This window comes from Pygoscelis adeliae, unplaced genomic scaffold (genome assembly GCF_000699105.1).
Source record: "Pygoscelis adeliae isolate BGI_AS28 unplaced genomic scaffold, ASM69910v1 Scaffold397, whole genome shotgun sequence".
NCBI classification, from domain to species: Eukaryota; Metazoa; Chordata; class Aves; order Sphenisciformes; family Spheniscidae; genus Pygoscelis; species Pygoscelis adeliae.
In genome coordinates this window covers 91,729-102,643 of record NW_008825212.1, presented here as the reverse complement: position 1 = coordinate 102,643, position 10,915 = coordinate 91,729, and the positions used below count along the sequence as shown (strand labels likewise).

Here is a 10,915-nt window from a genome sequence, read left to right as displayed (position 1 = left end):
GGAAAGAGTATTTAATTCTTTACTTCCACAAGAATGAGGAGTCATTGTGTAACTCAAGTCAAGCGTGACCAGAAACCCGTCCTTCAGTCTCGATCAATTTTCATGCACCTTGTACCTGGCAGGAAGAAGCTATCCTTGGCATCTGTGGTATTACCCAAACCTCATTGTTTTTAACAGTTTCAGTGACACAGCACTGCCTTCTCTGAGCTCACACAAACTTAGAAACAATAGGTTCCCCTTTGAAAGGTGCAGGGCTGCAGGAGTGCCCGAGGCCATCGGGAGGTGGTTGCTACCCTTTCTGGTGTGAACACACAGGCCCTCACTCCACATTGCCAAGACACGCGTGCTCACTGTGCTGGCACTCCGGACTCAGGATCTGCATCCTGATTCGACTCTATCTCGCTCTTACATGTACCTGCAGCTCGTTTTTCAAAATACACAAACATAATCCTCCTGCAGAACTGTGCCATCAGCTTTCCCCACACATGGCCTCTCACATGCTGCACCTGATCTTCTCAAGGGGAGGAGGTGTGCTGTATGGTTTGAAAATCCAGAAATACTTGCTCCTGAGCTGAGTGAGAACTGCTGCCTTGCCTTTCCAAGAGCGAGCGTCTCTGCAGTTCCTGTGGATGTTCAGAATGACCATTCCCCTCCACCCCCCTAACAGCAGTCTTCTACTGTCGTGATTAAGGAGTGAAGGAAAAGCATCCTGTTAGCTGCACCAGCTTGCATCCAGATGCCACAAAGCAGTTTACAAGCTGATAACCCTATCGTATAAGATAGCAACATGCCCGACAGGGAGTCTGTTAGGCCACACTTCTGCCCTGGAGGCCAGCAGCTTTTCTATGCACTGACTGTTGGCCAGTGACAAGAAGAGAGCTCCCACTCCTAATTCAGCATATAGATCAAGGCTTCCCAACACCCAGTCTGTAACACTCCCACACTTTGCCACTTCACCACTGAACATACTTACATGCTGCTAAAGAGTAACAAGCTACAGCTGACAATTTGCACTTTCACAGCCCCCTACAATATGAAATAGTTTCAGTTAAGTTATTTTGCAGTGAAAGGGAGTCAGAATTACTCTGCACAGCAAAAAATATTACCTAATTGCATACAGAAAGAAACCCATGCAACTTGCCAAGAAAATCCTTACTGGTCTTTCAGGTGCAGGAAGGATAAGATTAAACCTTGCATGGTACTAGAATCTTCATTTGGTATTCCCCATGCCTCACCTTACCTTGAGCAGAGCTAGCAACTCTAGCACACCCAGGAATTAGCCTGGAGGCACAGCTTTTATTTCTTTCCACTCTGATTATGAAGTTTTTTCAACTGTGCTGCTCAGAACGCCTTTCCTGTGGCCAGTGGGGAGTAGACTGGTGCTGCTGCTGTATCTGTGGTGTTTCAGTGCCTGGTCCCTGTTTCTTGGCTGAGTTCAGCAAGTCGTGTTGGGTGTGTGCTCAGCCTCAGCCCTCTGAGTTCTGCTCCCCCCTTGCCCGCTCCAGGTGCTGTACAGCACTGCAGCAGCACAGTTTGAAGTTAGGGTTAGGGTTAGGGTTAGGGTTAGGGTTAGGGTTAGGGGTTAGGGTTAGGGTTAGGGTTAGGGTTAGGGTTAGGGTGTGTGTGCTCAGCCTCAGCCCTCTGAGTTCTGCTCCCCCCTTGCCCGCTCCAGGTGCTGTACAGCACTGCAGCAGCACAGTGCCGGCTGCAGCAGTGGCAGGAGGCCAGAGTCACCCTAGAGAAGGCTGTTGTATGGAGACCTGAAGGAAGAACAGCAATCCTGGACCTGGCCCTTGAGCAGGTGCAGGTAAGACCACCTCTATGAGTTCCTAAGTATGTGCATTGGGCTTAAGTTACGAAATACAAGATAAGAATGTGCTAATTGTTGTATGTTTGGGTTTTCCTGTCTACCTGCCTGCTCGGTGACCTGGTAGCAGAGTCTAAGCCATTTGCATGTGATGCTCTACCAAACTACTGCTTCAACTAATCAAGTAACTCCATCACCCCCCGGTGCTTCACACCACAGAAACACCATAGTTGAGAATTATGGGATAACCTCTCAGGTTGGGGAGTTTACTTTCTAGTCCCTGCTGTTCAGGGGCTTAGTTCTATTCATACGCGTACTGTAAAACAAGTTGCCTTATGCAGTGTTTAAGTGCAGAACCCCTACAAGTGCAGATTTGGAGGGTCTCCCTTTTCATGACGCTGGCTGACTTTTTTGAGTCCCTTTGGCCTCAGTGACAATTGGTGGCAGCTCAGATATTAACGACAGTCACATTTAGAGCTTAAGTAGAGCGTAAAAGTGTTTCCAGGGTTGGTTCTAAATAATAGTTTCTTGTTAGACTCTTTTATGACCACGAACAACTTGCAGATCTCTGATTTACTCTTCCTGGAGGGTTCATTGTTTTGCTACCTCCGTACTTCCTTATCTTATTTGTATCCCTTCTAAGGGATGATCGCGTTTTTTAAATCTGATCATCTCTTCTAGCATCATGTTTGTGCTTTACATTAGTGTATTATTTATATTTGCTATCAGCATGTTACTCAGTGGTTGAACAGAGGAGAAAAAAACAGCATTTGATGTCACATAGAAAAACTGCTTAGAGATTTGTTTAATAAACCTTACTCCACTGCCCTCCCTTCCCATGCCAACAGAGTTAGTCTTTGACTCAACACTGGGTAGTGGCTGCTGAGCTCTTAGTTTGCATGCCATTTTTCAAGTTCACAGCCATAATTTTTGCCCCAATGTCTTCCTGGAGCTGATCTTGCACACCTCGGGAAGCTATACTTGCTTTTCCCTGCTGTTATATTTCATTTAATATTAATTGATGGCTTTTCCCTTATCTGCTTTCCCTGCCCTAGGACCATCTGTTTTTGGAGCCCATGCAGGTTCCTCTTGGGGAATTTTTCAGACCACGAAAGAAGGAAGTTGAACAGCTGGATTCAAAAGATTTCCTGGGTAAACCCAAGGTAACAGGCATGTGTTTGTTAAGATTAACAGCAAGCAAATTAAAATCCCACCTTCTGACATCTCCAGAGGGCATTACTGTTGGCCGCTCCACTGGTGGAGACCCAAGAGCAGGATTGTCAGGGCTTGCAGCCAGTCAAGGCATCTGGGATACAGAAGCTGAAATTTGTAAGGATTGCCACCTCTTCTATCAAAACTGTATTTTGGTGCTAAAAAAACCTTCCCAATCTTGGTCACTTCAAACTCTGAAAAAGCTGAGCAGGTAGTCGGGGAACCCTGTGGTTGTCCTTTTGCTGACAACAACATTTTCAAGAGGAGCCCATTCCTCCAGCGCACTCCTACTCGCTGCTGCATTCCCGGTGGGACAGGCAGGCAATTGGGAGACAAATGCTTTGGCACGTCCTTTAACGCAAGTCAGCAGAGAATTCCTCTGATCCCTTCTGTGACCCATGCAGTCAGGAGAAGTGCCACAGGCCAGAGAGCTCTGACACGAATAAAGGGAAGGGAAAGTAATTCATTCGCATACTTTTAAAGAAACGTTGGAAAGACTAAAAACACAGGGACAACAACAGTTGAAGCTCTTCTGGGAATCCAGCTCTGCTTTTTCCACTATGTGCATGGCTCTACTTTATGTCTGACTTTAGGATGTCAGAAGGAAACGGGTCTGAGTAGATAACCTTGCATGAAGTTTGAGAGTCTCTTCATCCAGCCTGGATTCAGTCATTACTTTGTCCTCCGACAGGTGATCTCGTCCATCATTCCCAATGACGAGTACATTGGCTTCGAGCCTCTCAGGCCTCAGGTGAGCGAGACATAGCTGTGAAAGGAGGAACGGAGCTGTCATGGAGCTCCAGGTAGGGCCTCAGATCCTAACACCGTCAGGGCAAGAACATATTATTGAAAAAACCAGTGCAATATCAGACTAGATCCACGGGGCCTTTCAAAGCCAGGTGGTGGGCTTCAGCACTGGCTGGAAGGGACTCAGTGATGTGAGTCTCCAGCCCTTTGAAGATGCATTTTTGTCTCTTCACCATGTCAAAACAGCTATGCTCAACATGCGTTTGCTCAGCGCTTTAGTAAATTCGTCAGCAGAAGCGTGGCTGGCTTGCACTGTAATAGGAGTTTCTTAGAACCAAGGGTAGGGGAAAAGATTTTGTTACTCGCCTCCTGATGGGATGGAGAGGGAGGGGGAGAAATAGAAGGTACATCCCAGTGAGGTATGGAGCAGCAGATTTCTATCTGGGTGCTGTGGTGTGACAAATGTGGTCAAAAGTAAAGACAAAATACCACAGTGTGGTATTCAGAGGGACGTTAAATAAGGTGGCACTATTGCTATATAAGGCACTATTATAAATAGATGATGTTGTTTCCCCCACAGAAACAGGGCTTTTATGAACCCAGTGTTGATGCTCTGCGGTAAGTGTTCAGTTCTACCCTGGTCTAACTCTTCTCTCGCTGTTTCGGTTCAGAAGGTCATGTTTTGCTCTCTGTCTTTGTCTGAAGACTCTGTGGGATCCACACCCACTTCTCACCAAGGGTGGAGTGAATGACAAACGTGCAAAGGCTTGTGCGGCTGCAAGGACACTGCCGTGCAGTAGCACCTCTCATGCAAGGATCTCAGGGCAGTTTGCAGGAGCTGATTCAACAGCCTTGAGAGACGGGCATGGGTCATGCCATGGCTGGGGAATGGAAGCAGAGAGAGGTTGTGGGACCTGCCCCTGGTCCGTGGCAGAGGATGCTCAGCTCTCCCATCCTAGTTCCCAGGACAAGGCCTCCAAATACTCACTCCCAGCCATGCTGTGTTGAGCCGAAATCAGCCCTGGTTCAAAAAACATGAAAGTTTTGGTGATATTGTACCAACAGTACTTCAGGGCTGAGTTTAATAATTGTTTTGATATGGAGGATGTTTATTAGTATAATGAAAATGGGGCAGTTGCATTTGGGAAATCGGTGTTTTCCAAGCTCCTTTTGTTCCCAGTTGGACCAAAGAGTAGCAATGGAAATCATAATTTCCCAGCACCTGAAACTTCTGGCATGTGCCAGTTTGGAATGGTGCAGTATTCTGGATCAAAGCCATCCAGCACCAGAACTCCAGGGTTAGTAAAGGTGCTCTCATTCCTTCTTTCCAGAGACAGTCAGTCAGGCTACTATCGAGTTTTGTCCCATTATTACCCTGAGAACTCGGAGAAATCGGCAGTGAAAGCCAGCAGTTTGGTCTTTGTGCTGACGAGAGAAGCGGATGGCTGGGCTACAGCCATACACGATGGACAGGTAAGGAAAACGGGTGGGCTTTCCAGCCCATCCACACCAGCAGAGACCACAGCCCTGCCTGTGAACAGGAGTTTGCTGCGACCCTCTGAGCACACTCCTTGGGGGCCCAGCTGTAGCCCTGCAGAGCAGAGGATGGGTTCAGGAGCTCATTTCCACAGACCAGTTGCTAACCATAGAGTTCTCTGACACTTGGCTCCCACCAGCTTCTGCCACTCACCTCTAGCTCCACAAGGGCATCTTTTTGGGCACTTGTGCTCTCCACCATACAGGATCCTATTGTGGAATCGTGTAGGATAACAGACCTCACCAAGGACCACTATTTAGAGCAGTATTTGTCACCTGAGAGCTCTAATGGAGCTGAGGAGACAGGTCGGTCCTTACCTGGTGTGTAGTGCCTCTGTTAAATTAACTTCAGGAAGGTTTTGGGAGGGTTTCAGCTGTGCAGGCCGGTTTTATAAAGGGCTCTAGAGAAGACCTAAGGGATTAAAGCCCAGCAAATCTGACATCTTTCCGCAGACTAGGGAACTATAGTGTAAACAGATTGAATAGAAACAGATAAATTTGACAACATGGAAAATCTTTTGTTGACAGAAGCCATTTCTCACGTGTCTACTTCAGTTCTTTGAAAGAGCCAGTGCGTACCTGGATTAGATTGAGCAAGTGAATGTATTATCTGCCTGTATTTCCCAAAAAAGTAAAAAGATTCTTCACAAGACTACTAAAAAAACTGAGCTGTTTGAGCAAGAGAGGCAGTGCTCTGAGGACTGGTAACAGGTTAAAATACAGAAATAAAGGGTGGGCATAAATGAACAGGTTTTTCTTTCTTTCTTTTTTTTAAATAAAGGATGTCCCCACAGAGAATCTGCTGTGACCTAAGCATTTAGCATATTCCTAAGTGATATAGTAATAGGGGTAGTGATATAGTGCTTCTTAAGATGACCATGTTTCATGACAGACAATCAAACCATTCAGCATAGCCTGAAGCACCTGGAGCTAACAGTGAACAATTACAGAAGTATTTGAATGTGCTGGTTGACTGCTCAGTGAAGTGTCAGATGAAATTCAAAGTCAAAAAAAGTAAAATAATAGACACTGCGCGGGGGGGGGAAAGCATAATTACTCACAATGTTCAGTTGAAATTAATGGCTCTATAGCAGTGATTGTCAGAAGACACAGACATGCTGCTGGACTCGTATCCCTCAACATCCTTGCTGCTCTGTCCCTAAGCATCCGTTTTAGGAGCAGGGTGTTGGGTTTGGTGGGTGTTTGGTCTGTTACATCGCAGCTACTCGGTTAGCACCACTGCTTTCAGCAGAAAAAGATGCAAAAGGACCCTTGGATTTTGTTCCGCAATTTCTGAGCACAGACCACATAGGCTACCATACCCGACCCTGGGCCCTCCATGGGCACATCCATGTTGCAGTAGGGTGAGCAGGCAGTGATGTTTTGCAAGGGCAGAAGCAGTGCAGAGTGGGGCTAGCAGAACATGGGGCTGGGTGGGCTGGGGCTGCATCTGCCACAGCAGCAGCTCCTGTCTCACCCTGCTCTGCTTTGTGTCCTGCAGAAGCTGCGCATACCGAGCTCTCTCCTGGAGCCTGCCTCAAAGATGGATAAATGGGTGAGCTGACAAGCTTGCAACTAGGGGTGAGGAAGGAACCAAGAAATACATTTGGGACATTTGTTTGTAAGATTATCACAGGGTAGAACGGCAGTGTAAGAGAAACATAGAGTGTTTCAGCTCAGACACCTTGAGTGAAGACTGAGTGCTCTTGAACAACAGAAGAATTAAGAGCAGGAAAAATGCTTATTTTTTTTCTGTACATCGAATCTCTTACAGCAAAATCTGGGGGCTTGGACACATACCCAAGCCACAGTGGCTTGCATCACAGGCTGGTCTAGGTGGTGTTGTCTCTTACTTGCCGTGGGCTGATGGAGCACACAAAGATGAGCGGCTGCCACAGCTCTCCTGACCCACTGTAACTTGTTGAGCCACTGGAACACAATGATGAGTTTGAGGGCTCGAGGCATGTATTTGTCCAGCCTGCTCCTGTGACATCTGCAGCCACTAGATGTAGCACAGAAGCGGGTGAGGAGTGCTCACATGTTCTAGTTCACCAGCAGAGCGAGAGCAGGTTAATCTCCTGCAGTGGGATAGTAATATCGTAAACAGGCACCGCTTTTTGCTTTGAGGCCATGCGCCTAAGCCCTAAACCCTCACCTTTGACTTAGGAATACTTCCTTCATCTCCCATCTCCACCACAGGCATATCCACATATGATCCAAATAAATAATTTTCCATCTGAACCCAGTGCGGAAAGGTGCAACTCAGTCCCCTATTTCCTGTGAGAGATTTTTGAAGCACGTGGTTGTTCTGATGTTGCTATGATTTCCCACCCCCCGGCTCCATATGAATCCCTGGCCATAGCACACACTTGGGCATTTGCTCCATGGATGTCTCACGGTGAACCAGCCCAAGTTCCCAGGTGAGCTGGCAGATGGTGGGGAGAGCCCTCAGCGCAGCGTGAGCAACCTCCCTCTGCTCCAGCACCAACCCAGCAAGGGGCAGGAGGACAGGGAAGTGTCCCACCAAACCTCTCATCACCCCTGCTATCCACGAGAGCTGCAGAGGTCATTGAGAGCCTGAGTGCTCCGCCTCATCCAGCCAGTTAATGAACTGGTCTCCCCGGGTTTCTCTCTGGGGTTACACCCAGAAATTTATAACTGGCTGCAGCCTCTGTCGTGCACACCAGCCTTGCCCAGTCTCCGGTGTCTTCTGCTCACTCCTTTCTGATGTTGTTCTGTTGCAGAAGATCAGCAATGGGATTCCCCTCCCTCCTGCCCAGGTGCCTCCCAGCCCGCTCCATGTGAAGCAGAAACCAGGTAGTCCCCCGGGCCAGGGACCTCAGTGGGCGTTATGTGAAGCTGTGCCCAACCCCCCCTGCTTTAGGGGTGCATGGGGAGGCTGGGTGCCCCCTGCAGCCGTGGCTGCCTGTGTGCTAGCAGGTTGCAGAAGAGCTGCCGGGGGCCTGTGTAGACTGCAGGCGCTGTTTCTCTGCTCTTGTTTTGTTCTGCAGAATCTCCTGGGGGAGAAAATGCCTCTGCAAATGATGCTGGTGCCCAAATGGACATCAAGGTAAGGTGTTTCACAAGCCGAAGCTGGCACAGCCTCAAGAGATCAAGGCTGTGAAGAGTGCAAGATTACTGGCCAGAACCTCCAAAATTCCTGAGCTCTCCCAAAATCATTGGAAAAAACTCTTCCTCTGCCCATTTTCCCATTCCAAAGAGAGGCTCCCATATGGTCTCTCCTCCACCACTCCCAAGTTTGTGACCATACAATTTTGTGAGGCAGCCCAAGGTTGAGGCTTACCAGGGCAGTGCCCTTTTGCACCCTCCGCGGAGCCAAGAGCCCCTGACACAGCGATGTTCTCAGGCACGCACTTTGCAGCCCATTTTGCAAGAGAGAGCTGTCTTTGAACTACCTGCTGTCCCTTTCCCCCTCCTCTGTGTGGCATTTTCTATCCCTGTCAGTCTGGGTACCACAATTCATTCATATTTGCGTTCTTCTGGGACGATGTCCTCTGATGCGCCTCCACGTCATTACCAGCCACTGTGTGTGGTGGAGCTGGAATCTCTCCTGTGTCCGCTTGGGGAGAGCACCTCTCTGGCAGTGCCAGCTGCAGATCAGCTCTGCTCCCTTTGTCTTTGCCACCCCTCTTTGTAGGGCTTCTGGAGTAATTTTTTGTCAGCTGTACTTCAGACAGAAGGCAGAAGAACATGGGGACTTGGCTGCACCTCTCCAGCTGGCTGGAGGAATTGGGGCCCCGCTCATACAGGTTTGGGAGGTACCTGTACAGTTGGACCCAGAAACAGGCTTCCTGGGTCATGGGAGGAACATTTGACCCCAGGCTTTGAATTTGTAGTTCCCCCTCTGAAATTCAGATCTGCATTTTGATGGTGCGCTACCGTTACGTGGTACCACTGAGATGAAGGGTTGTGTCTGTCATCTCTCTTGATATGAGAGTCGTGAATAACCAGACTGTCCACGGTGCCACATCTCTCAGCAGATCCCACCGACCTGCGGAGAAGCTTCATCCAGCACGGACAGACCTGTTGTGCTGAGAGTGTGTTGTGAGTGCACTGTGGTGGTGAGGGCAGGCGAGGTACCGTCTCTGCCGGACCTGCGGGCTCTGCTGAGGGAGCGGTTCGGCCAGCAGGCAGAGCGAGGGAAGCTGAGGTATGCTGCGGTACAGCCGGGCCCTCCGGCACTCCTGGTGCATGAGCGTGCGTGACAGGGCAGCAGCAGCCGTTCCCCCGAGGATACAGACCTGCGTGTTCCCCCGTACCCTGGGAACATTTAATTGGGGTCAAAGCACTCTAGCAGAGGTTCAGCAAAGATGTGAGCACACAACCTTCCTTGCAGGGCTAACCTTACCATGGCTTTTGGTTTTGAGAACAGTGTGTGCTCCATGGGCTTTGGAGGCCCAAAGGGTCTTTCCCATGAAACTGTACCATGGTCAAGAAATGGGGGAACAGAAGGAAAATTCTGTGCAGATGCGGCTGCTGTATATTGGATTTTCTCCCACTCAGCTCAGCCTTTGAGATACACTAGGATCAATGCAGAGTACTTTGGGAGTTGGTCCTGGGATGAGGTCTCCCTGACTGACATCCCTGGGGGCACACAGTCAGTGTTGTCAGGAGTGTTTAGGATCTTCCCCTCAAGTAGGTGTGTGAGGAGGTGACAGTGTCACTCCCTGACAGTGCCGTTTCTGCCCACAGCACGCAGGGTGGCCCCATGCCATTGTGCAAGGTGACGAGCTCAGAGCTGGCTTACAAAGGGGACTTTGGAGACTGAAGATGTTAGAGGGCTAGGCTTGCCTCAAAGTTTGGCTTTAAGTGAGATGATTTGAGCCGTGTTAATGAACCCTTGCAGCTACAGGCATTCGGATGGCAAAGAACTGGGTGCAGTTTTGGGAGAGGAGGATCTAGGGAAGATGTGGCAGCAGCTGACAGATGGCAGGCTGACGCTTTGCTGCCAGGTACGTGGGCTGTGACAAGCTTCTTTGCTGTGCTGGACTCAAATCTCTGCTTTGCCTTGCAACCCCCATGCTGACTTTCTCCTGTAGGACTCAGACACCCACTCGGGCAGACCCGTCCTCTACCGGATGCTGGCTCAGCACTCTTACCTTGCACAGGGACCGGGGGACCTGCAGTTCAGCAAGGGAGACGTGCTGGATATTCTCTCTGAAGGTAGCTCCCCAGTTCTGTCTGCAGGCTGTACTGGGGCAGGCTTTTGGAGTCTGCTCCAGGGAGGGACTGGGGAATAGATGGCTTCTCCAGTGCTGTCTCAGGCTCATACTCTCAGGAGGTACAGGCTTGCACTGGGTTTTGCCCAGAGTTAAATCCCAGCCATGAAAAGTCTCACTAACCCCACTCACGTGGGCCAGGGCTCATCCTGCTCCTTTATGTTTTCCCAGTGAATGAGGACTGGCTCGAAGGACGCTGCAATGGCAAGACTGGCATCTTCCCCAAATGCTTTGCAACCCAGACCAGTTGTGGTGCTGCCTTCCTATAGAGAACAGGAGCCTTTTCCTGCCCGACTGCACTGTCTGCCAGGGGTGGAAGACACCAGTTCCAGCTCATTCAGGCCACAGCCAGCACAGCCAGGAGCTCTGCTGA

At 49.5% G+C, this 10,915-nt stretch overlaps 1 protein-coding gene across 1 annotated transcript in view; it reads left to right on the top strand.

Annotated features, from left to right (window-relative positions):
* NOXA1 (NADPH oxidase activator 1) overlaps nt 1-10,839 on the top strand; it is a 14,789-nt gene extending 3,950 nt beyond the window's left edge. The window contains exons 4-15 of the mRNA XM_009329051.1: nt 1,673-1,807; nt 2,863-2,970; nt 3,711-3,770; nt 4,347-4,384; nt 5,098-5,239; nt 6,804-6,857; nt 8,047-8,119; nt 8,314-8,372; nt 9,304-9,473; nt 10,170-10,275; nt 10,363-10,486; nt 10,714-10,839. Of these exons, the coding sequence (XP_009327326.1) occupies nt 1,673-1,807; nt 2,863-2,970; nt 3,711-3,770; nt 4,347-4,384; nt 5,098-5,239; nt 6,804-6,857; nt 8,047-8,119; nt 8,314-8,372; nt 9,304-9,473; nt 10,170-10,275; nt 10,363-10,486; nt 10,714-10,811 (1,167 nt within the window). The 3' untranslated portion in view covers nt 10,812-10,839. The remainder of the gene's footprint in view (nt 1-1,672; nt 1,808-2,862; nt 2,971-3,710; nt 3,771-4,346; nt 4,385-5,097; nt 5,240-6,803; nt 6,858-8,046; nt 8,120-8,313; nt 8,373-9,303; nt 9,474-10,169; nt 10,276-10,362; nt 10,487-10,713) is intronic.
* Nucleotides 10,840-10,915: the final 76 nt, after the last annotated feature.